Below are 25,843 nucleotides of genomic sequence, written 5' to 3'. Positions count from 1 at the left end.
TGTTGCTCACCTGTAGGGTGCAAGACTCGCTGGTTATTTTATCATTTCTATTATATTTTCTAGGAGTGGACTTCTTTTTTAGTGGAGAAGAATCATCACTTCTTTCACAATTAGGTAACTCATGGGATCCTAGTTATCTACTCTTCTTTTCAAAATGATTAACTACTAGCCACATATACAAAAAAATATATAATTTCTGTCTTATGAAAGTAGCCTTGGAATAATTCAGGCTTTTAAACTCATACTGACCTTCCTGCAGATCTGATAATATTGTGAGTTCATATATCTTACCACTGTGAAGTCAGAGTAGAAAATACATCATCTCTTTCAGATTCCTGGAATAACTTCAGAAGTTCTGGATCCCCAGATAAATGTGCAAGAATGCGCAATTCAATCTGTGAAAAGTCTGTGAGATACAGTTCTGCATTAATTTAGAATTTGCTAGCAATGTTCCTTGTGGTTGCTGCCCAACCCGGCCACCCTCAGACTCTCCTGACTGTAGCCTCAAGGTCTACGTCCCCGCCTCCCATCTCCCAGGGTCTTCTGGCCTCAGTGTCAGGAGGTGAGAAATGAAATGGGGAGGCTCGCACAAGGTGAGGAGGCTCAGGAGTGAGTGAGAGTGTGTGCGTGGAGGGGAGTTGTTGTTATAAATAGGATGACCAGTTACCTTATTTATAGGCCTCATCAGCAAAGTGACATTGAGCAAAGGCATGGAGGAGGCAAAGGAGTTGACCAAGATGGTCTCTGGGGAAGAGGAATGGCTGGGCAAGGGCCTGGAGTGGAGGTGACACTGAGCTGGGAGAAGCAGGGCCGGGCAAGGCCGCAAAGAGCAGGGCAGACAAAGCACGGGGGTGGGGACCAAGGGTATCTGGGATTTAGATATGGTGATGAGGGGACACTGGAAGCAAAACTTGTTATTATGTACTGTGCCTTAGAATTTATTTGAAAGAGGCCGGCTGCAGTGGCTTATGCATGTAATCCCAGCACTTTGGGAGGCCAAGGTGGGCAGATCACCTGAAGTCAGGAGTTCGAGACCAGCCTGACCAACACGGTGAAACCCTGTCTCTACTAAAAATACAAAAGTTAGCCAGGCATGGTGGCGCACACCTGTAATCCCAGTTACTTGGGAGGTTGAGGCAGGAGAATCACTTGAACCCAGGAGGCAGAGGTTGCAGTGAGCCAAAATCGCACCATTGCACTCCAGCCTGGGCCACAAGAGCGAGACTCTGTTTCAAAAAAGAATTTATTTGAAAGAATGAATTCCATAAGTACCTTTGAATTATTCAATTTCTAAACCATTGAACTCTATGAAAATGCATAAAGTAAGCTACAGAAACGTACCTGCTGCTAGAAAGGTGTGGCCTTTGGATGAAACAAACATGGCCCTCGGGGAGATCATGAGAATCTCGTCTTCTTTACCTGAATTGTTATTTCAAGAGCATTTAGTGACTTTGGTCATGAACTGACTCATAGCTATTACTCAATACAATATTATTTGAATATTATTCTAAAGTCAAGAGTTAAGATTTTAAATTTTTTCTGAATATTTTTATGAATTTAATTTTTTTAGAGATGGGGGTCTCACTTTGTTGCCCAGGCTGGAGTGCAGTGGCACAATCATAGCTCACTGCAGCCTTGCACTCCAGGGCTTAAGCAATACTCCTGTCTCAGCTTCCCAAAGCAAGCTGGGACTACAGGTGCACACCGCCATCACCAGCTCATTTTTAAGTTTCTTGTAGAGACAGGGTCTCACTATGTTGCCCAGGCTAGTCTCAAACTCCCAGACTTAAGCAATCTTCCTGCCTTGGCCCCCCAAAGTGCTAGGATTACAGGTGTGAGCCATGGCGCCTGGCCTTATTAATGTAACTTAAAAATAACATATTACTATTGAAAGTTAACTAGGTTTCCGTCTTTAAATTTTCTGTTTTGTCTAGAATTCTTAGTGAAGAAAAGAAAAAGTCAAATGTTGACAACTGAATACATTCCAGTAAAAGCAAGCTTGAAACTCTCTGAGCCTCACTGATTGAAGGTCTATGTGGGAAGCACAACTGTGATTTTCCCACTGAAGACATTTTAAAGGGGCAGCAGGGGATGAAGCTGCTCAGGATCCCTCTCCATGGACCCTATTTCAGGACAGTCACATGTATTTTAAAAAAGACTGCTCATCGGGGCGGGGAGCAGTAGCTCACACCTGTAATCCCAGCACTTTGGGAGGCCGAGGTGGGAAGATCACTTGAGCCCAGGAGTTTGAGACCAGCCTGGGCAACATGATGAAACCTCATCTCTACTAAAAATACAAAAAATTTGCTCGCCATGGTGGTGTATGCCTGTAATCCCAGCTACCAGGGAGGCTGAGGCAGGAGAATCGCTTGAACCCAGGAGGCGGAGGTTGCAGTGAGCTGAGATCATGACATTGCACTCCAGCCTGGGCAACAGAGCGAGACTCTGTCTCAAAAAAGAGAAGAGAAGAGGAGAGGAGAGGAGAGGAGAGGAGAGGAGAGGGGAGGGGAGGGGAGGGGAAAGGTGAGGAGGGGAGGGGAAAGGAGAGGAGAAGAGAGGAGAGGAGAGGAGAGGAGAGGAGAGGAGAGGAGAGGAGAGGAGAGAAGAGACAAGACTGCTCATCGGGTTTCACTGCTTTGCCAGGACCTTCTTGCACAGCAGGGCCCCCAAGAGAAGGGCAGGAGCACCACTGCCAAGGGGAGGACGTGTACAGGGCATGGGCAGCAGAACTCTCATTTGCTCAGATTTGAACTTTTTCTTTTTTAGAAATGTACCCATCAGCATTACAGCAGAATAGCTTAAAAGAAAGACGAGTGTTAGTGTGCTTTATAATGTGCTCTTAGACTCTTTTTAAGAGTGTTAGTGTGCTTTCATAAACATTTCCAGTAATGTTCAGACTTTAATAAGCACCAGTGCTATTATATGTTTGTTTTTTCTTTATTGGGAGGCTGGTGGGGGAAAGATGGTAGGAGGAAAGCTACTTTCCTGATATAATTATCATCTATTTCCACTTGTAAACTGCTAACAGGGAGGTACCATATCACTTTAGCTGTTTTTTATTTTTTCAATGTATATTTAAATCCTGGTCATGCAAATACAAAGAACTTCAGGAAGGTGAAGCAGTTAGTTCTATAGAAAATCAATGACGAGTAATCTTTTTAAAAATGTTAAAAACGGCACAGTGGCTCACACCTGTAATCCCAGCACTTTGGGAGGCTGAGGTGGGAGGATCACTTATACCCAGGAGTTTGAGACCAACTTTGGCAACATGGCAAAGCCTCATCTCTACAAAAAATACACACACCCACACACAAATTAGCCAGGTATGGTGGTGCATGCCTGTAGGCCCAGCTACCCAGGAGATTGAGGTGGGAGAATCACCTGAGCCTCGGAGGTCAAGGCTGCAGTGAGCCATGATCGCACAACTGCACTCCAACCTGGGTGACAGAGTGACACCCTGTCTCATAAAACAATTACCTAAGACTTTATTTAGCAAGATAGTAAGAAATGAGTTACCTTTAAAATTCTTAGGTTTAGTAATCTGAATTGGGTGCTTGGAGATACCTTGGATATTCTGTTAATAATAAGAGACTAGCTTTAGTTAAAACATCTACTCTTGATCTGTACCATTTAGGATATTTAATGGGTATCACATTTGATTAAACATTAAAACAAGTAAGCCAACGTATCATGCATAAGCACATTAATACTTAATACAATTGTCTAATATCAAAACGTAATTTTGGTGAATATACCACTAAATGTACTTAGCAGATTTGAGAACAATTCCTTTTGACTCTAGCCTGTGTGACTCTTAACATAATTATGTACATTCTTTTTACAGCAGCCCAAATTATGAACTCAGTTAACATAAAAATTCCTACAACATATGCTGATGGTAGGTTTCGGTCAAATTTGTACACTGTACTTTTATTTTAGAACATATTTTAAGATGAAAATTCTGGTCTCTTTGATGCTGGTCATTGCCCTCCCTCAGAGGTCGTGGCACTTGGTACCTGCCTCTGTCTCAGCCTCTCCTAAACTTAGTGGCTTTGTGCTGCATCCCCTGCAAACTCTTGGGGTCATTTGTTAAGCACCTTCACACTTTTACAACTTGGACAATGTGCAATGGTTCACATGCTTCTAGCCCGTTTCAACTATTCAAATCATGAGAATTTCCATCACAACATCTTTTGGATTCTTGGCAGTATCTTGAACAATAATATCCTGCTATGTCTGGGAATAGAACTCACTGGGCATTATTAGTTAGTCTGGCTAACTACGAATTGTTAAATCTGACGAATTTAACAATGGCTAAATCTGACGAATTGTGCCAAATCTGACAAATTGTGCCAAGCATCAAAGTCCCAGAGTCTTACAGCGATGCTCCTTAGTTCCGCCTAGAAACCCTGGGAAGTGGTAAGGCCACATTATCATCCTCATTTTTTTAAGATGAGGATGCAAAGGCCTTGGGGTATTAAGTCAGTGGCTCTCAAGTTTTCTATACATTAAAATCACATGATACCTCAAAAAATACCCAATATTTACAGGAAAAGCTCAATAATACTGTAGAGATGACAGAGAAAACAGCTATTGAATTTGAAGACAGATCAATAGAAATGATCCAATCTAAAGAAGGGAAGAACAATAAACAAAGACTCAGGGATCTGTGGGCTAATATCAAAAGACAATATCAAATTGTGTTCTCTTAGTTCCTGGATAAAAGAAAGAGAATTGTGCAGAAAAATATTTTCTTAAAGAAATAATGCCTTCAAATTCTGAAATTTAGTGAAAGACATACTTTTTCCAATTTGAGAAGCTGAACAACCCTAAATACAGCAAATTAAAAGATAACTAGGCCCAGAAACATCATAATCAAACTGCTGAAAAACTATAATTGAAAAAACATCTTGAAAATAGCCAGAGCAAAATGACACTTTACATGCTGAGGAATGGCAATGTGCGTGACTGCAGACGTCTTATCAAGGACCATGCAGACCAGAAGACAGTGGAACCACAACTTTCACAGACTGAAAGAAAAGAACTGCCAACTCAGAACTCTTTATTCTATCCTCCAGGAATGCAGGTGAGTTAAAGACATTCTCAGATGAATAAAAATTAAGGTACTCTGTCATCTGCAGACCTGCTCTAAAAGAAATGCTACAGGAAATTCTACAGGCTGAAGGGAAATGCTTCCAAAGGGAAACCTGGAACTTCAGGAATGAAAGATGAGCAACAGAAATGGTCAGCATCTGGGTAAATATTAATAAATCACCTTTTTTTAGTTCAATGGCTTGTGTAAGCCTTTTGTGTCTTATTTGAAGTGGTAGAATATGAAATCTAAAAATAGCCTGTGATTGGGCACAGTGGATCACACCCGCAATCCCAGCACTTTGGGAACCCAAGGCAGGAGGATGGCTTGTGCCTAGGAGTTTGAGGCCAGCCTGATGTAAATTTACATGGCTATAATAAAAAATAGCAAAAAATAACATGCTGGCAATAATGCAAAGAAAGGCGGAACTCTGGTATACTGTTGGTGGTAAAGTAAATTAGTGCAGTCACTATGGAAAATAGTGTGAAGTTCCTCAAAAAAAAGAAAAATTAAAATACCATATGATCCAGCAATCCAGTGCAGGGAATGTATGGAAAAGAAAGGAAATCAGTAAGACAAATAAGTATCTGCACTCCCATGTTTATTGCAGCCCCATTCACAACACTCAAGATATGGAATCAGGCCAGGCGCGGTGGCTCAAGCCTGTAATCCCAGCACTATGGGAGGCCGAGACAGGCGGATCACGAGGTCCGGAGATCGAGACCATCCTGGCTAACCCGATGAAACCCCATCTCTACTAAAAAATACAAAAAATCTAGCCTGGCGAGGTGGCGGGTGCCTGTAATCCCAGCTACTCGGGAGGCTGAGGCAGGAGAATGGTGTACACCCGGGAGGCGGAGCTTGCAGTGAGTTGAGATCCAGCCACTGCACTCCAGCCTGGGCGACAGAGTGAGACTCCGTCTCAAAAAAAAAAAAAAAAAAAGATATGGAATCAGCCTAAGTGCTCATCAGTGGGTGAATGGATAAAGAAAATGTGGTAAATATACACAATGAAATACTATTCTGCTATAAACAGAATGACATCCTGTCACCTGCAGCAACATGGATGAGCCTGGAGGCCATTATGTTAAGTGAAATAAACCAGGTACAGCCAGACAAATACTGCATGTTTAATGCCAGTGTATGTACATAGTGGTAGCAGAACTGTTCACCTGTACCCCTGTGGAAAACAACTTTATTAACTAGAGTGCAGTAATTGTGTTCAGTTGCTTCTGCCTTTTGTCTTTAAGATTCCACTCATTTCAGGTCAGCATCTTTTTTCTCCCCTGCCCCCCAACAACTTTCCCCAGTGAGGCTATTTCACACAAATTTAATATAATTAGATTGATATGTCACATTCTGTTTCCCATCCTGAGATCCCCCGACTTCATGAATGACTTTTTAAAACTTTTTACATACATTGTAGTTCACTCTTGCTGTTGTACATTCTATTGGTTTTGACAAATGCAGAGTGTCAGCTAGCCACCATTATAGTATCACACAAAATAGTTTTACCTCCCGAAACAATCCCCGGAGGTTTACTTATCCAGCCTCATCCCCAAGTCCCAGCTCGGAACTTCTGGAAACCACTAACCTGTTACTGTCTCTACAGTTCTGCCTTTTCCAAAACGTCACATAATTTGGAATTGTATGGTATGTAGCCTTTCCAGATTGATTTATCTCATTTGGCAATATGAATTTAAGATTCATCCATGCCTTTTTATGGCTTTATAGCTTATTCCTTTTCATCACTGCGTAATATTTCCCAGTATGAATGTGTCACAGTTTATCTATCTATTCACCTCTAAAAAGACATCTTGGCGGGTTGCAGTTTTTGGTGATTATGAATAAAGATGCCATAAGCATTTGTGTGCAGGTTCTTGTGTGGACATAAGTTTTCAAATTAATTTGGTGGATGCCTAGGTGTGTAATGGTTGATCATATGGCATTTAGTTTTGAAAGAAACTGCCAAACTAGAAGAGTGGCTGTACCATTTTTCATCCCCACCAGCAACGAATGAGTGCCTGTTGCTCCACACCCTCACCAATTAATAATGTAAGGGTTTTTTAATTTTTATTTTTTTTGCTTTTTGATCTTAGTCGTTCTAATATGTATGTAGTGGGATCTTGTTGTTGTTTTAACCTCCTCACCATTTTGATACCACGATTTCTCCTCATCTTTCAAATCTGCACACAAGTAGACTTCCTCCTTTCCTTAAGAAAGAAACCTCCTCTAGCTCCCTAATCAAGCAGGCTGGGGGTCTGTCACAATGCTCTGAAGAGCATCCTTGACAACTCTCAGTTCAGACGAAGTACTGATCACAACACTGAACAGCTGGCGACCTGGATCCCCCTTACCAGGAGCACCTCACACATAGAAAGCATGTAATACATGAGTGTTTACTGAAAGAGTGAGACAGAGAAGCACTGAAAGCATGTCAGTAATAAAAACTGAATACACGTAATGTACAAATTGCCACCTTTGACTAAACTCCTTCCTTCTGCTTGTGCCTTGTGCACGCATCCCTCCAATACTGATGATATTCTGCTACACAGAAAGCACCACAACACGCAGCCCAGGGTGGGGCAGCAACGCAAAATGAACTCACACACAAATCTGGCCTTCTGGGAGTTATTGTCTGTCGTGACGTGTGTATCACACATACAAGTTACATAACGCAGGGTTCAAATGAACAAAATGAAAGGGTGTCACAGGAGACTCTCCATGGCGCTCTGAGGGAAGAAGAGAGTACTTCAGGCCCCTGAGGAGTGAGGCAGGGGAAATCAGCCTCATTGATGGCAAATTTCCAGGAAATCAGGAGACAGGAAGCAGCCACAGAACCACGTGTTTCTTCTGTAACCGACCTTCATGGCCCTTCAGCAAGGCCTCTCTGGAGGAGGTACCAGCCCATGCCAAGCCTTCCATGGCCAATGCTCCCCGTTGGTTGTGGCACTGTGTGCCAGCGAGAACTGTGAATGTCTGTTCATGTGCATGGGTTCACATTTCCAAACACATGAAACGCTGCTGCGCTTCTCTATGGGCCTCTGTGATGCAAGCAGCCATCACACAGAGTGCCGTCCCTAACGCCTCATGGGCAAACGCATGCTCACAGGTGTCTACGTGAGCAATGAGCACAAACAGCACGTGAGCTACCAAGGACCAAAGGCGACCAAAGTGACTGTGGTGGGAAGCGACAACTAACAAGAGTCCAAGCATCTGGGAGGAAGCTGGGTCCCACTGGATGAGAGTCCGAATGTGGGAGAAGCCTGTGGGTGGCACCCAGCACACTAGGGGTGTGGATGAAAGTGTGGTTGTCACACGACCATGAGAGCATCGAAGTCAGACATCACTCTAGCAAGCGGCTGCTGTCACAGACCAACACCAGGTGCCAGCACACAGGAGAACCGTTCGAGGAAGAAGAATAGAGAAGCGATCACTACCTGCAGGCATCCTTTACCGGGAGGGGCTAGACTCCCCATTACTCTCCTTGGGCGAGGAGATGGCCACCCAGGCTGACAGCAAATGGTGACATCTGAATGTTTCTGCAGGTGAAAAGCCTCGGAACCAGCACACTCCTAATTTGTTGGAGTCAATCATGTTATTTACATTACATCAGCTGGTCCCCTCGTGTTGACCATCCGTGGACATTTCATCTCCCAGGTCCAACCAATGTCCAGGGGGCGGAGACCATGCCCATGGGTCTCCTAAGCACTCTGGAGCCGAGCAGAGGGAGCACACAGTGACACAAGCACACAGTAGAATGACTGTTTTAAGTTCCCCAAACTATGGAAATGGAAGCAAACTGGAATACTTTTCTTAGCATTTTAATATCCTCTAGGGTATACAATTTTCTGCTGTTACTGTGGACATCAAAATGTGTGGAAATCACTTCTCAGCTGCCTGTGTAAATAAGCCCAGTCAAACCCCGCAGAGGAAGGTACCTGCGCTCAGCCCCCATGGGTTGCTCTGGGCAGCCCAAGTCTCCCATGAGTGGCTGCAGGGGAAAGTGCCAGCCGTGGGGAGGGGGCACACCCCAGCATCTGTTTTCTTGGTGAACTTGGTATGTTTTTGCAAAAAACAAATGATCTAAAAAAAATGAATGTTAGCCTCTATTTTACATTCAGTGAAAGGCAAGGTGCTGAGATGACGTTTTAATTCTACAATGTGGCATTTGTTAAAATCTCAGTAGTTGTTAAGTGAAATGCTACGCAGGGAATAGTTTCAGCTGTGGGTGAAGGGGTTGCACCCAGGAGGTACATGAGCCTTTGTTTTTCTCCCTAGGTACTGTGTGGGCCTGGGTATCTTCATCTGTCTACCTGACCGAAGCTCCAGATGGAAGGTGCCAAATTGGGGAGGTGGTGGATATAAGGAAAAGGTGATGGCAGCCCTGCTTTTAATGTGTTGACTATGTCCTTGCAGCCTCTGGAATGAAGCCAAAGGAAAGTGACAGTCACAGGGTCTCGGCCAGCCTGAGGGCACACCGGCTCTCCTCATCTTGAGAAAGCTGTGGCAGCTGCCCCACACGCACCTTCCTGGGTGCCAGGTTGGGTGAGGCGCCTGAGAGGTGCTGTGCAAAACAGCCACATGGCACTCTGCCTTCTGGACACAGCTTCCGGGGGCAGGGCCCACGGTGTCTTCACTGTGTCCCCAGCACCTACTACACAGCCCAACACACAGGAGCAATTCACAAATGGTGGTTGAATGAGTAAGATGAAAAATAATTTTTTTTTTTGAGACGGAGTCTCGCTCTGTTGCCCAGGCTGCAGTGCAGTGGCGCAATCTCCGCTCACTGCAAGCTCCGCCCCCCAGGTTCATGCCATTCTCCTGCCTCAGCCTCCCGAGTAGCTGGGACTACAGGCGCCTGCCACCACGCCCGGCTAATTTTTATACATATATATATTTTTAGTAGAGACGGGGTTTCACAGTGTTAGCCAGGATGGTCTCGATCTCCTGACCTCATGATCCACCTGCCTCGGCCTCCCAAAGTGCTGGGATTACAGGTGCGAGCCACTGCGCCCGGCTGAAAAATAAATAATTTTCACAATAACCTAGCAAAGAAGGTGCTACTTTTATCATTCCATGGATGAGAAAAGTGAGGTTTCCATAAGCTAAGTAACTTGCTAGAATAACACAGCTATTGACTGAGCTGAGATTTGAACTCAGTTCTGCCCTAGGCCAAGGTTCTGTTGCCTCCAGAGTCTGCCGGAAAATGCCAGAGGTCTCCTGAAATAATTTTTCTTGATACAAAAAAAAAACCAAACCAAAACAAAACAAAAAACCCAAGTGAAAACCACAACAAAAACACAGAAAAGGGCAGTTGGCACAGAGCTCAGAGTGACGGCCACAGCAGCATAGCTGCTACAGCACCTGGGACAGGTTGATGCCGCTGCACTTGACCTAAGCAGCTCGTGGAGTCTGACCTGCCTGAAGGGCAGTGTGGCCCTGACCCCATGTGGGGTCTGGAACCCTGTGAGTGGCTTGGATGGGAAGCCCCCTCTGCCTGCTCCACTTTGATACACTCCCGTGGCCCCCCTCACCCACTAAAGCTTCTGCTCAGTTGCCCCCTCCCCAACCTCTTTAACACTGCCTTCCTGAGGCTGGCAATCCTCCCCCCACTACATCTGTTCCACACATTCCACTCTCCCCTGTATCGTTTCTCATTCCACATGCGTATTGGTTGTCTCATGCCTTCTATCCTGAAGGCTTCACAGAGCAGAGGGGTTTCTTTGTGGGGGTGGGGGGGTTGGAGTGGACAGAGTCTTACTCTGTAACCCAGGCTGGAGTGCAGTGGTGTGATCTTGGCTCACTACAATCTCCTCCTCCTGGGTTCAAACAATTCTCCTGCCTCAGCCTCCTGAGTAGCTGGGATTATAGGTGCCCACCACCACACCCAGCTAAGTTTTGTATTTTTAGTAGAGACAAGGTTTCATCATTTTGGCCAGGTTGGTCTCAAACGTCTGACCTTGTGATCTGCCCACCTCAGCCTCCCAAAGTGCTGGGATTATAAGCATGAACCACCGCGCCCGGCCAGGGCAGAGTTTTGACCCATACAGTGCAAGCACCCTGAACATCCTGGCACACAGGTGTTTAGAAAACATCTGTTGAATAAATGATGACAAATGGAGAGTGGCAGGAAATGGAGTTGGAGAAGCAGGTGGGGTCAGACCACCCGAAGCCCTAACAGCCAGGTAAGGAGACCAGACATTAGTTACCCCAAGAGCTCTGGGAGCCACTGGAGACTTTAGGGAGTGGAGCTAAGGCATTGAGCTTGCATTTCTGAGAGACTCCTGGCTGGAGGGATGAGAGCAGGAAGGTGGGTGGGGAGCTGGAAGTCTGGCACCAAGATGTGTAGACAACAAGAGTGGGGACAGCTATACCGGGAGGCCCAAAGGCCTTGGTGCCCAGCCGGGACCCCTGGGCTCCAGCCTGTGTGACCAGTTAGTTGAGCTGAGGAATCACCACCCCCACAGGGTAGCTCAGAGGAGAAGCCAAAGATCTGGCTTAAAAATGGTGAAATCAGCCAGGTGCGGTGGCTCATACCTGTAATTCCAGCACTTTGAGAGGTCGAGGTGGGTGGATCATTTGAAGTCAGGAATTCGAGACCAGCCCGGCCAATAAAATGAAATGTGGTCTCTTGTAAAAATACAAAAATTAGCCAAGTGTGGTGGTACATGCCTGTAATCCCAGCTACTCAGGAGGCTGAGGCTACTCTGAACCCAAGAGGCAGAGGTTACAGTGAGCCAAGAATGTGCCACTGCACTCCAGCCTGGACAACAGAGTGAGACTCTGTCTCAAAAAAAGAAAAAAGAAAACGGTGAAATCACTGTGCCCTTTTTTTTTTTTTTTTTTTCCTAAGATTCCTGAAGGAAAGCTGAATGAAGAGGGTTGAGACTCATGAGCATCTGTGCAGGCATGGAAGCTGCTGGGAAAGGAGGTGCTCGTGCAGTGGGCTCCAAGGAGCAAGGATGAGCACCCTTGACCATAACAAATGGGTAGAGGGAGAGGAGCCCACTCCTCTGGGAAGAGGACAAGGCACAGGGTCAGAGGGGAAGGGCAGAGCCACACTGGGTCACCAGCAGGGCAGAGTGGGGACAGGGAGGAGCCACGGAAATGGGCCAGGTCCCCAGGGGGAAGCATGAGCCTCTGCCAAGCAGGGCTGGCTGGAGCCTGGGGCCCGCAGCTCCCCTGGGGTCAGCAAAGCTTTGGTCACTGTACTGGGCAGCGTGACTCAAAGGGAGCCAGGCTCCTCCACCTGCCAGCCTTTGGCCCTGATGATCCATTTTAAACTGTGGGTCCCAGTTCCTTAGTGGGTCACAAACAGCACTTTCAAAGGTGAACTGAATAGAAGAGAAAATAGCAATGTGCGCTGCACGCAGTGGAACCTGGAACCTGCTCTGCATATATCCCAGTCAAGAGGCAATGCACAGAAAGTACCAGATGCTCCTCTTCCCACTGTGAGGTGACGGATAGAATAAGGGGATGGCTTAGTTTACTCTAGATAGAAATAGGAAAATATTAAATCACTCAAAATAATGAGATACAAAGATTTTAAAAGTTCATTTGGGTTTCAAATAGTGCTACAGATTTAGCAGTAATTATGCGATGTATGAACACCTTGCTAATAAACCTTTTGATAATATTTAAATTATATCATATGGGAGGAATATTCATCAGGACAGCAGAAAAATAACATGGCAACAATGTAAAGGTCTTGATTAGAATTACTTCAAAATAGTACTTATATCATTTATGTGGGTCCTAATGAAAACAGAGCCTAAAGACTACATCAGGAAAGAAAGGCCTCTTCATGTGGGGGTGTAGTCAGTACCCTGAAGAAAATTTTATAAGAATCTCCAGGAAATAACAACTTACGAGTGGCTGGGGCTCTGGAAGACAGAATAGAACACTTCCTATTAGAACTCAAAAGGTAAATAATAAACAGCTCTTTCATTTGTTTTTGGTATTCAAAAGGAATTTTTTTTTTTTTTTTTTTTTTTGAGACGGAGTCTTGCTCTGTCGCCCAGGCTGGATGCAGTGGCACAATCTCGGCTCACTGCAACTCTGCCTGCCGGTTCAAGTGATTCTCCTGCCTCAGCCTCCGGAGTAGCTGGGATTACAGGTGTGCTCCACCATGCCCAGCTAATTTTTCTATTTTTAGTACAGACAGGGTTTCACCATGTTGGTCAGGCTGGTCTCGAACTCCTGAACTCATGATCTGTCCACCTCAGCCTCCCAAAGTACTGAGATTACAGGCGTGAGCCACCGTGCCTGGCTGGGATTTGTTAAATTGATGCATGGAACAGGTTTAAAGTGTGTAACCCTTATTTCTGCTGACGGTAGGAATAAACTAATTTGCCACTTGGGCTGGGCGCAGTGGCTCATGCCTGTAATACCAACACTTTGGAAGACCAAGGTGAGTGGATCACTTGAGGCCAGGAGTTCAAGACCAGCCTGGCCACCATGGCAATGCCCCATCTCTACTAAAAATACAAAAATTAGCCAGGTGTGGTGGTTGTACATCTGTAATCCCAGCTACTCGGGAGGCTGAGACATGAGAATTGCTTGAAGCAGGGAGGTGGAGGTTGCAGTGGGCCAAGATGACGCCACTGCACTCCAGCCTGGATGACAGACAGAGTGAGATTCTGTCTTAAAAAAAAAAAAAAAAAAAAATTGCCACTTGTGGAGGACACAGGCTATTTGGGGCCATACAATACTTTCTTTTCCATTTTGTTTAGAAAATGACACTTGGATCTTCATGATGGTGCCCACCACCCCGCTCCTTTAAGCCAACCAGCGGACCTCATCGTCATGGAGACACAGGGAGACACTTGCCAAGGCATCTGTGAGATGCGCTTCTTCATCCTTCTGTGAAGCTGCATGAGATGCTCTGCATCCCCACTGGAGAGAAACCCAGCAAGCACCGCCCAGGCCTGCTGGGACACGTGGGGAGACTATTCAAGAGAGAGGCTGAGGAAAGGGCAGAGAGAAGCTGGGTGTGCTCATATAATGTAGGCTGCCAGATCAAACCTTGCCTGAAGCTGGCCCTTCTTCAGCCTTCTAGGTCAGGTAAGCTGAGACATACCCCTAATTGTTTAGGTCAGCTGAGTTTGGTTTTATGTAATCTGCAACTGAAAGTCTGCCTGAACACATGGATTGTGGTATTTTAACCTACAGTTAAAATGCTGGGAAAAGCGCTTGGTCGGTGTGGTATTCACAGCTGGCTGACTAAGAGCCCAGCTGCTCTCCCCTCTCTGTCCTCCTCCCTCCACTCACACTTCTCCTTCCCGAGGTGGTGTCTGGGGTGGTGGATGATTCAGGGAGCCTATATGACCCCCTGGCACCTGAAGAGAGGGTCTTATGTCCCCAGCTGTGGCCACCCTGCCCTTGTGGGCCTCGGCTGCCCATGTCCTTGCCCTGTTTGCTCTGTTGGTGAAGTGTCCATGAAGGACTCCAGTGAGTTCTGTGCTCTCGGCACGGCCAGCATCTGACATACGTCCTCTGCCAACTGGGCCCTGGCGCTGGCTCTGGCAACACTGCTACCTCCTGAAGCTCAATGGCACCCTCCCTGTGGACCTGGCCTTTGGCTACCCATCTCACAGCTCTCCTCTATGGACCAGTGGGAACCCAGAAAACATGGGCAGCCTTGGCTTCCATATCAGGGGAGTGCAGGACCCCAGGACCACAGGAGCTTCCAGCCCCCTCTCAGGCTCCTTGGAGAGCACTACTTCCGGCCCCCTCGGCCTGGTGCTCCTGGAGACTGCGACCCAGCCTGTGGGGCGCTGCATTCCCCTCCTCTGGCTTTCCACCCCCACTCTGAGTTTCTAACCCAGAGGGGCCAGAGGAAGTCAGAGCCTTTCAAAGACTCTTTCAAAGTGTGCTCAGCTCTTGGTTCTGCTCTCATGCTCTCCCCCTCAGCACCTCTTCCAAGCCAAGGAGGTACCCTCTCCCTCCTGTGAAGTGGGTCTCTTGCATCCTCTCTACTCAATGGCTTCCTTTATAATGTTAAACTCTAAAAATACAAGGCTTTGAGTCTTGATATTTAAAAGGAAGCTTCTGAAATTCAAAAATTAACAAAACAAAACACTTTTTGATCTCTCATGCCGATACTTTTCTTGTTTCTGCTGTGCCCTTTCACAAGTTCTAGTTGAAAGCCAGAGCTGAACACTGATTCCTTTATTCTCAGCTGAAACTCCCTCTCCCTCTGAAGTAACAGAGGCCTCAGCCCCACTGGGCAGGCAGTCTCTAAGTAGCAAGAGGTGCTGGGAATAAAATATGCACCGGAGGGTTTCTCAAAACTACCCCGGTGCTATCAAGTATTTTGTTCGATTAAAACTGCCAGTAAGGAGACTTCTGCTTCCAGGAAGGTTGTGTAAACACGTTCCCTGTCCCTATCCCAAGAGACAACAAAAACCCTGGGCAAGTATAAGAGACTCGGAAAGGTGGAGAAAATAAGGCAGATTGGCTAGGGACCACAGGGCCCAAAGAAGCTCACAGAGGCGAGTCCCAGGTTTCTTTTTGCCTAATGTGTCCCAGACAAGCCAGTAGCCTGGAAATGCCAATAACCACAGACAAAAACAACAGCAAAACAAAACAAAAAACAAAACCTAACAAAAGCCTGCTCTCATTAGCCAAAGGACCAGGAAAAGGCCAGCCTAGCGGGAAAGAAAACCTTTAGACAATAACTATTCTACTACAGCCAAATGCCACACAAAAACCCGTATTTGTGTGTGTTTTTTTTTTTTAATCCCCCACCCCCACGCCCGCCATCCTTGATACCTAGCCAAGATTTTTTTGGTAATTTTCCATCTACTGAACCCTCACCCCCTCTGTTGGCTATAAATCTCCAGCTGCCAGTGTGGTATTTGGAGTTGAGTTCAATCTCTCTCCCCTATTGCTATAATCTTAAATAAACTCTCCCTTGCATGTTTAACTCTGATGCAATTTTTTTTTGGACAAACTATAACATGTCAAAATGTATGGGTTAAAGCTAGAGCAGTGCTGAGAGGAAAATTTATAGCACTAAAAATGCATACATGAGAAAAAAAAAAAGTCTCAAAGCAATAATCTAAGCTTATACCTAATAAGCCTAGAAAAAGAAAAGCAAAATAAACCCAAATCAAGCAGAGAAAGGAAATAATATGGAATCGATAAATTGAAAATAGAAAAATAATAGAGAAAATCAATGAAAAGACCAATAAAATTGACAGAACTCTCAGTAAATTGACAAGGAAAAAACAGAGAAGACACAAATTATCAATATCAGAAATGAAACAGGGAATATCACTACAGACCTTAAGACATCAAAAGGATAAGGAAATGCTATGAAAAACCACACACATGTAAATTTCACAACTTAGACAAAATGAACCAATTCTTCAAAAAACACAAGCAACTGAAATTCACCAAATATGAAAGAGATAATATGAGCAACTGCAAAACTATTAAGGAACTTGAACTCATAATTTTAAAACTCCCCCAAAATAAATGTCTAGGCCTAGATGATTTCATTAGAGGATTCTATCAAATGTTTAAAGAAGAATTAACACCAATTCTACATTATATCTCCCAAAAAGTACGAGAGGAAAGAACACTTCCCAATTCATTTTATGAAACTAGTAGTACCTTGATACCAAAACCAGATCCCTCATAAACATACACATAAAATCCTTTAATAAATATTACCATACAGAATTCAGCAATATATTAAAAAATATATGATCCAACAATTGACTTGTGCACACTTATCCCAGAAAAATAAAGACTTAAGTACACACAAAAACCTGTATATGAATGTCTATGGTAAACTTATTTTAACAGCCCCAAACTGGAAACAACCCAGACGTCCTTCAAAACTAAAGTGCAACTTATACCCAGGAACTTCAGGTGGTAATACATTGCCCATGGGAACTTAATATCTGTCTTCAAAATACATTTTAAATATATGATTTAAATATATTCTTTTGAACAACTAATAACTTTCCTCAAAGTTGTAAAAAGGGTCTTCTATAAAATACATATTCACTGTTAAAAATTTGTTTTTTTGTTTTGTTTTGTTTTTTGAGACAGAGTCTCACTCTGTCGCCCAGGCTGGAGTGCAGTGGTGAGAACTCGGCTCATTATAACCTCTGCCTCCCAGGTTCAAATGTTTCTCCTGCCTCAGCCTCCCAAGTAGCTGGGACTACAGGCACGTGCTACCATGCCTGGCTAATTTTTGTATTTTTAGTAGAGACTGGGTTTCACTGTGTTGGCCAGGCTGGTCTCAAACTCCTGACCTTGTGATCAGCCTGCCTCGGCCACCCAAAGTGCAGGGATTACAGGTGTGAGCCACCACCCCTGACCCTAAAAATATTCTTAAGAAGACTCTATTCTTAACTAGAGGAATTCATTCATTGTATTCATCAAAATCCTGCCATGTGCCAGCTATTATGAAAAATGCTAGTTCTTCAAACACATAACCTACAAATAATTAATATTTAAATAATATATAAACTACTGGACAAAATTCCTTTACCTGGTGAATATAGGCTGCAAGAATGAATGCTACGTATTTTTCCCTAAAAATTGCCCCCTGCCCCCATAATCCATTAGCTATATTTAACACTCGATAACTAAGATGTAAGTCCCTGGTTTTACTCTTTCCTTCAGTAACATTTAAGGATTACCTATCAACTAGTAGACACTGCGCTTGTTTCTTGGAATAAAATATTGAAAAAATTCAAGGAGCCTACAGTAGAGGGAAGGCAATCACTAGCAATGGAACGATGACCACGTTAGGTAGTCGACACTCTGGGAATACATATCTGCAATGAAACTATAGGAAGTTAAGACTGTGTAAGAATATGGAAATAGACCAAAGGCACAGAATTGAGAGCCTAGAAACAGACCTATGCATTTGTCAAAATTCACAAATGACAGAGGCCTTACAAATTACTGTAGTTCTTACAGTAACAATAGTTATAACAAACAGTTACCCAAACGGAAAAATAATCAGATCTCTACCTCACACCTATATAAAAACAAATTCCAAGGGAATTAAAGACTCAGTGTAAAAAGTAACTTTATTAAGAGAGAATTTGCTATCACAGAACACACAACAGGTGAAAAAAAAAGAAAGAATTTGAGTATCTTTATGATCTCCAAGTAAGAAAGGGTTCCTTAAACGAGACAGACAGATACAAACCTTAAAAGAAAAGACTACACATTTGGCAATAGTTTTTAAACATCTGTAAATCAAAGACATAGAATCCAATCTGAGAAAAACCAACCAACCACAGACTGGGAGAAGATATTTATATAAGTGAACAAAATACTAGTATTCATAATAAAATTAAAAACTTACAAGAAAAAGACAAACCACTAAATTGAAAATGGGCAAAAGAGATAAACAAGTGAGTCACTGAAAAAACTCAAATGACAAATAAACATACAAATACACTGACCCTCATGAGTAATTAAAGTAACATGAATTAAGCCACACTAAGATATTAATCCACACTCATCAAATTGGCAAAAACTTTAAAATGTGGTAATACCAAGTGCGGTGGTCTGTAGGGCGATGAGGTCTCTATCACACTGCAGGTGAGAATGTGAGTGAGCCCACTCATTTGGAGGGTGTTTAGTGATGTCAGGATAGTTGAATACCAGCATGCCCTATGGTCAGGCAATACTGGTGACGTGATAGAGAAACCCTCGCACATGTTCCAGAATATTCCTCCCAGCATTTACTTTTTCCTTGCAGCATTGTTTTTAATAGTGAAATATTGGAAACAACCTAGTGTATCTGTACAATGACATACTATATAGCAGCCAAGATGAATAATTTAGAGCTATGTCTGTCAACACAGATAAATCTCAAAAACATAATGTTAAATGAAAACAGTGAATTTAAAAGTACAATATGCTATAATTTATATAAACTTTAAAATAGCAAAAAAATACAATCTATCATTTAAGGACATATATATATTTAAGAAAATATAAATAAATACATAAATACATAAATAAATACATAAATACATAAATAAATGCAAGCATTAAAATGGGATGATAAAGACTAAATGTAGAATAGAAAAGGGAACTGAACTGGGAAGAACATACTTGGGAAAGGATTAACAGGGGCTTTAAATGTTCTCAAGTAGGCCGGGCTCAGTGGCTCACACCTGCAATCCCAGCACTTTGGGCGGCCGAGGCAGGCAGATCACCTGAGGTCAGGAGTTCCAGACCATCCTGGCTAACATGATGAAACCCCGTTTCTACTAAAAAGATAAAAAATAACCCAGGAGGTGGAGGTTGCAGTGAGCCAGGATTGCGTCATTGCACTCCAGCTTGGGCAACAAGAGTTCAACTCCGTCTCAACAACAACAACAAAAGTACTCAAGTAATACTGAAGCTTTTAAGCTGAACGATGAATACACACGTGTTCATTATATTGGGCTCCATACCTTGTTACTAGGAAAAGGGGTACTCACTGACTTCTAGTATGGGGAGAGGCAGGGGGTTGAACAAGGCTTTTGAGGACATGTCCCCTGCACTGAAACCAGAAGAACTAACGGGCAGCAGCCAGGCCAAGAAAGCTGGGCTGAAAGATGTGTTCATGGATGTAGAGACAGAAAAAGTATCTTGACAGAGGTAACAACAGCAATGGCTTGAAGGCAGGTGAGAGCATGAGGAATCAAATAAACAAATTATATCAAAGTATTATCATCACAGGACAAAATGGTAATTTGGCTCCATCCCAGTTAGATACTAAAAAGCTAGTACAAACATGCTAATGCAACAGTGAACACATATTTAGGAAAATAAAAAAAACTAAGGGGGAGAAAGACTCATCAACCAAGAAATCGAAGCAAATATCCAGCTAAATAATCCCTAGATTTTAACATTTCCAATTAATACAGCTATAACATTTAAAAAAATGAAATACTAAGCTACAAGAAAAATGAGAACTCAAGATACTAAAGAACTCATAAGAATACAATGTGAAAGATCAGATATTTTGAACTACCTAATGTTGATAAATTCTGAGCCAGTATCATGAGTGACTGTAGTGAAATGAGGACATTGACAAAAACTGGCTCTGCTGATATAGAAATATTAGGAGGGACCTCAAAGCCATGTGTGATAAGGTGGTATTAGATTTAAGAACGTGGCTCCTGGCAGTGCAATGAGAACAAAGGTCCTCAACACCTTCCCATGAGAAGGCCTTCGTAAAAAATGACAGCTCTAAGAGGGGCTTTCAAAACAAGGATTGACAAGACGATCCCTAAAGTATCCAAGTTGGGGAAAGAGGAGGATTTAGAAAAACAAGAGTCCATGACCAATTCATGCCCAGGGTGAAGAAGGTGACAGTCCAGCATGGGGAACAGGCTTGGCCCACATTGTCAACAGGCCATAATACTGATCATGATCCCAAACCAAATGATTTTGAGACACTGAAAGACAATTCAAGAGTAGATCAAACATCCAGTTTTTCTTTTCTTTTCTTTTCTTTTTGAGACAAAGTTTCACTCTTGTTACCCAGGCTGGAATACAATGGCGCAATGTCAGCTCACTGCAACCTCCGCCTCCCAGGTTCAAGCGATTCTTCTGCCTCAGTCTCCCAAGTAGCTGGGATCACAGGCGCCCACCACCATGCCTGGCTAATTTTTGAATTTTTAGTAGAGATGGGGTTTCTCCATGTTGGTCAGGCTGGTCTCGATCTCCTGACCTCAGGTGATCCACCTGTCTCAGCCTCCCAAAGTGCTGGGATTACAGGCGTGAGCCACCGCGCCCAGCCCAGTTTTTCATTCAATACACACTTGGTGCCTACTGCATTCCAGGTACAGAGCCAGGCTTGGGGAAATGTCAGTGAAGCACACAGAAAAGGTTCCCATTCTCATGGAATTTACAGTTCAGTGAAGTGAACAGAAGTGCAGGATGTTATAATATGGTATAACGAGCACTATGCTAGAGGAAGTACACGGAATATCCGGGAGGACACTGGACTGAGGTTCTAATAAAGCAAAAATTGAACTACAGCAATCAGTGAACTAGACAATATAGCAATAGAAACTATCCAAATTGAAACAGAAAAAGAAATCCCAGGAAAAGAATAAAAGTGAGTTTCAGTGAGCTATGGACAATTCAGTGAGCTATGGGACAAATTGACCTAATATATGTAATTATAAGTGGAATTCCCAATGGAGAGGAAAGGAGGACCATAAAAAGTATGTGAATAGGCTGGGTGCAGTGGCTCATGCCTGTAATCCCAGCACTTTGGGAGGCTGAGGTGGGTGGATCACGAGGTCTGGAGTTTGAGACCAGCCTGACCAACATGGTGAAACTGCGTCTCTACTAAAAACACAAAAATTAGCCAGGCATGGTGGCACGCGCCTGTAATCCCAGCTACTCAGGAGGCTGATGCAGAAGAACTACTTGAATCCAGGAGGTGCACGTTGCAGAGAGCTGAGATTGCACCACGGCACTCTAGCCTGGGTGACAGAGCAAGACTCTGTCTCAAAAAAAAAAAAAAAAAAAAAAAAAGTCTGTGAATAAATAATCACCAATATATTTTCAGGTTTGATGAAAACCATAAACCAAATATCCAAGAAACTCAATGACTCCCAAATACAAGAAACATGATGGTATATCATAATCAAATTTTTCAAAAATAGTGATAAGGAAAAAAAAGCTAAAAGCAGCAAAGAAAAAAGACACATTATATGAAGAGAGTGATGAAAGGCTTCCGATCAAACAATGTGAGAAGAAAGTAACATCTTCAAAGTATTGAGAAAAAAAACTTTTAACTGAGAATTTTATACCTCTCAAAAATACCTTTCAAAAACCAAAGGTGAGGGCTGGGTGTGGTGACCTGTCACTGTGGTTACAGGCTGGGCGTGGGCCTGTAATCCCAGAACTTTGCAAGGTTGAAGCAGGCAGATGGCTCGAGCTTAGGAGTTCAAAACCAGCCTGGGCAACATAGTGAAACCCCATCTCTACAAAAATACAAAAATTAGCTGGGTGCAGTGGTATGAGCCTGTAGTCTCAGCTACTTGGGAGGCTGAGGCAGGAGAATTGCTTGCGCCTGGGAGGCAGAAGTTGCCATGAGCTGAGATCGCACCATTGCACTCCAGCCTGGGCGACAGGAGTGAAACTGTATCTCAAAAACAAACAAACAAACAAACAAACAAACAAAAACCCAAAACAAAAAACAAAACCAAAGGTGAAATAAAGACATTTCCAGACCTACAAAAGCCAGAGGAATTCATCAATGGCAGACTTACAACGCAGGAAATGTTAAAGGATGTCCTTTAGGCAGAACGAAGATGATGCCAAAAAGAAATCTGTTTGTAAACAGGGAAATGAGAGCACTGGAAACAGTAACTACATGGGTAGATAGATAGGATTTTTCTTATTATTAAAATCTATGCTGCCCAGACTGATCTTGAACTCATGGCCTAAAGGATATAGGATAGCAAGATCCATTTCTAAAAAAATTAAGAAGTTAGCCAGGCACAGTGGCACACATCTGTGGTCCTAGCTACTCTGAAGGATGAGGCAGAAGGAGCACTTGAGCCCGGGAGTTGGAGGCTGCAGTAAGCTATGATTACACCACTGCACTATAGCCTGGGCAACAGAGTGGGACCCTGTGTCTAAAAAGAGAGAGATTGGGCCAGGCACATTGACTCAAACCTGTAATCCTAGCACTTTGGGAGGCCGAGGTGGGCGGATCACGAGGTCAGGATTTTGAGACCAGCCTGGCCAACATAGTGAAACCCCATCTCTACTAAAAATACCAAAAATTAGCTGGGCGTGGTGGCGGGCGCCTGTAATCCCAGCTACTCAGGAAGCTGAGGCAGGAGAATCGTTTGAACCCGGGAGGCAGAGGTTACAGTGGGCCAAGATCACGCCACTGCACTCCAGCCCGGGCAACAGTGTGAGACTCCGTCTCAAAACAAAAACAAAAACAAAAACAAAAAATAAACAAAAAAACAAAACAAAAAGAAGAGAGAGAGACACATACGCACACACAATAGTTTAAATGTAAAAGAACAGAAAATACCATGCTACCATTCAAAGAAAACTGGAGTGGCTATTTAACATTAATATTAAATTATATTTTTATTAATTGTATTATTTCCAAAATTATTCTAACATTTTGTTAGTTAATATTAAATATTTTAATGTTAGACAAAATAGATTTCAAAGCAGAGAACAATACCAGGGATAAAAAAGGTTATTTTATCAAAATAAAGTAGTCAATTCTCCCCACATTGAGTTCTCGATTCAAGGTAATCCCAATGAAAATCTCAGCAGGCTTTTTTGTAAAAATTGACAAACTGCTGATTATAAAGTTCATATGGAAATGGAAAAGACCAAAGACCCGAAATAACCATTTTTTTTAAAAACAATGTTGGAGGACTTACATGCCCCAATTTAAAACCTTACTCAAAAGCTATAATAATAAAGGCAGTGCATTGCTGGTAATGGTAGGTATATAGATCAACTAGACCAAGTTCAGAGTATAGTATTAAACCCTTATATTGATAGTAAATTTATTTTAGACAAAGGCGCCAAGGTAATTAAATGGGGGAAAGATGGTCTTTTCAAGAAATGGTGCTGGGACAACTGGATCTCCACTCGTAAGAAAGATGATGTTAAACACTCAGCTTTACACCATATACAAAAGTCAATTCAAATGGCTCTAAATCTAAAGCCCAAAACTATAATACGTCTAGAAAAAAATGTAGAAAAAATACTTGCGATCTTGGTTTAGGCAAAGGTTTCTTAGATACAATATCAAAAGCATGATCAATGTAAGAACTGATTGATAAATCAGAATTCATTAAAACTTAAAACTTCTGCTCTTCAAAAGATGGTGTCAAAAGAATGAGAAGACAAGCCACACACTGGAAGAAATTATCTGCCAAAATATACCTGATAAAGGACTTGTGTCTAGAATATATACAGAACTCTCAAAACTTAATGATAAGAAAATAAGCGGTCCCTTTAAAATACACAGAAGATCTGACTAGATGCTTCACTGAAAAAGAGAAATGAATGGCAAATTAGCACATGGAAGGACTCTCAGCAGTAGTGATTAGGGTACTGCAATGAGACACAACAATGCATCTAGCGGAACGGCTCAAATTAGAAAGACCAGCCAGATCAAATGCTGCTGGGAGTGTAAAAGAAGTAGAATTTATACACTGCTGGTAGGAACGTCAAATGGTAGAACCACTCTGGAAAAAGAGTTTGGCAGTTGCTTAAAAAGTGAAACCTACACCTACTGTATGACTAGCTACTTGACTCCTTGGTGTTTACCCAAGAGAAAAAAAAGTATCTATCCATGTAAGGATGTGCAGTGAATGTGTGTAGTAATATCCTAAACTGAATAATATCCCCAAACTGGAAACAACCCAAATATTGATCAACAGGTGAACTGATAAACAAAGTGGGATACACAGAGTCCATGGAACACTACTGAGCAATAAAAAGAAATGAGCTACTGAAACACAGAGCAACATCGCTGAAGCTCATAGTCACAATGCTGTGAAAGGAGCCCGATAGGAGTCCATGCTGTGTGGCTCCATTCACAGAGGTTTCCAGAAACTGCAAACAAATAGATAGTGGCAAACAGCAAGTCAGTGGTTGCCAAGGACATGGGTAAAGGTTGAGGGGTGGGGAGGGAGATATTACAAAGAGACACAAGGATACTTTTGCACAACTGGTGGCAATGACTCTTTTTTTCTTCTTTTTTTATTTTCATATAAAGGACCAGAAGCAGTAACTTTCTCTTAGTAGGGGGTGTGGGGGAAATTTAGCTTTCTGAAAATACTGAGAACCAGCTATAACCTACTTTTCTTTTCCTTTTCTTTTTCTTTCTTTTTTCTTTTCTTTTTTTTTTTTTCTGAGGTGGAATCTCACTCTGTCACCAGGCTGGAGTGCAGTGGTGTGATCTCGGCTCACTGTAACCTCCTCCTCTCGGGCTCAAGCAATCCTCCCACTTCAGTCTCTTGAGTAGCTGGGACCATAGGCATGCACCACCATGCCCAGCTAATTTTCTGTATTTTGGTAGAGATGAGGTTTCATCATGTTGCCCAGCCTGGTCTCAAACTCCTGAGCTCAAGAGATCTGCCCATCTCAGCCTCCCAAAATGCTGGGATTACAGACATGAGCCATTGCACCTGGCCTGTTTTTTCTTTTTTTTTTTTAAGAGACAAGGTCTTGCTCTGTCACCTAGGGTGAAGTGCTGTGATGTGATCACAACCCCCTGCAGCTTCAAACTCCTGGGCTCAAGTGATCCTCCTTGCCTCAGCCTCCCAAGTAGCTACCATGCTCAGCTAATTTAAAGCATCTTAAAATTTATGTAGAAATGGGGTCTTCCTATGCTGCCCAGGCTAATAATCTGATTTTTTAAAATATTAGTCAACTGTATTTTGTGCACTTCAAGCAAAAAAAACAAAGTAATTGAAATTCTAGCCATTTTATGGCATTATCATGTAACCTACATAGTATTTTCTTAAATAATGTGCAGCTGGATTCAAGTTTTATGTGTACAAAAATAGAAGCACAAATGTTCTATCAGAAAACAGAGGTGAGTATTTAAATAATCTTGGAGCTGAGGACAGCTTGTCTAAGATGACACTAAGACAGAAACAATAAGGGATGTCAGTACAGGGGAAAGTCACCATAGAGAGTGGGAAAGGCTCTGCCACACATTGCTCAGGGCAGAGACAGGCTGAAAGCATTTTGGAAGACAATCTAATAAAA

At 43.1% G+C, this 25,843-nt stretch overlaps 1 protein-coding gene across 1 annotated transcript in view; it reads right to left on the bottom strand.

Moving 5' to 3' along the window:
- POLN (DNA polymerase nu) overlaps window positions 1–25,843 on the bottom strand; it is a 155,386-nt gene that overhangs the window by 48,080 nt on the left and 81,463 nt on the right. The window contains exons 16-18 of the mRNA XM_008018117.3: window positions 3,517–3,574; window positions 1,342–1,419; window positions 292–406 (exon numbers count right to left, since the gene is read on the bottom strand). Of these exons, the coding sequence (XP_008016308.2) occupies window positions 292–406; window positions 1,342–1,419; window positions 3,517–3,574 (251 nt within the window). The remainder of the gene's footprint in view (window positions 1–291; window positions 407–1,341; window positions 1,420–3,516; window positions 3,575–25,843) is intronic.

This window comes from Chlorocebus sabaeus, chromosome 27 (genome assembly GCF_047675955.1).
Source record: "Chlorocebus sabaeus isolate Y175 chromosome 27, mChlSab1.0.hap1, whole genome shotgun sequence".
Taxonomy (NCBI): Eukaryota; Metazoa; Chordata; class Mammalia; order Primates; family Cercopithecidae; genus Chlorocebus; species Chlorocebus sabaeus.
Note: the sequence above shows the minus strand (reverse complement) of the source record. Positions and strands in the feature narration are given on the sequence as shown.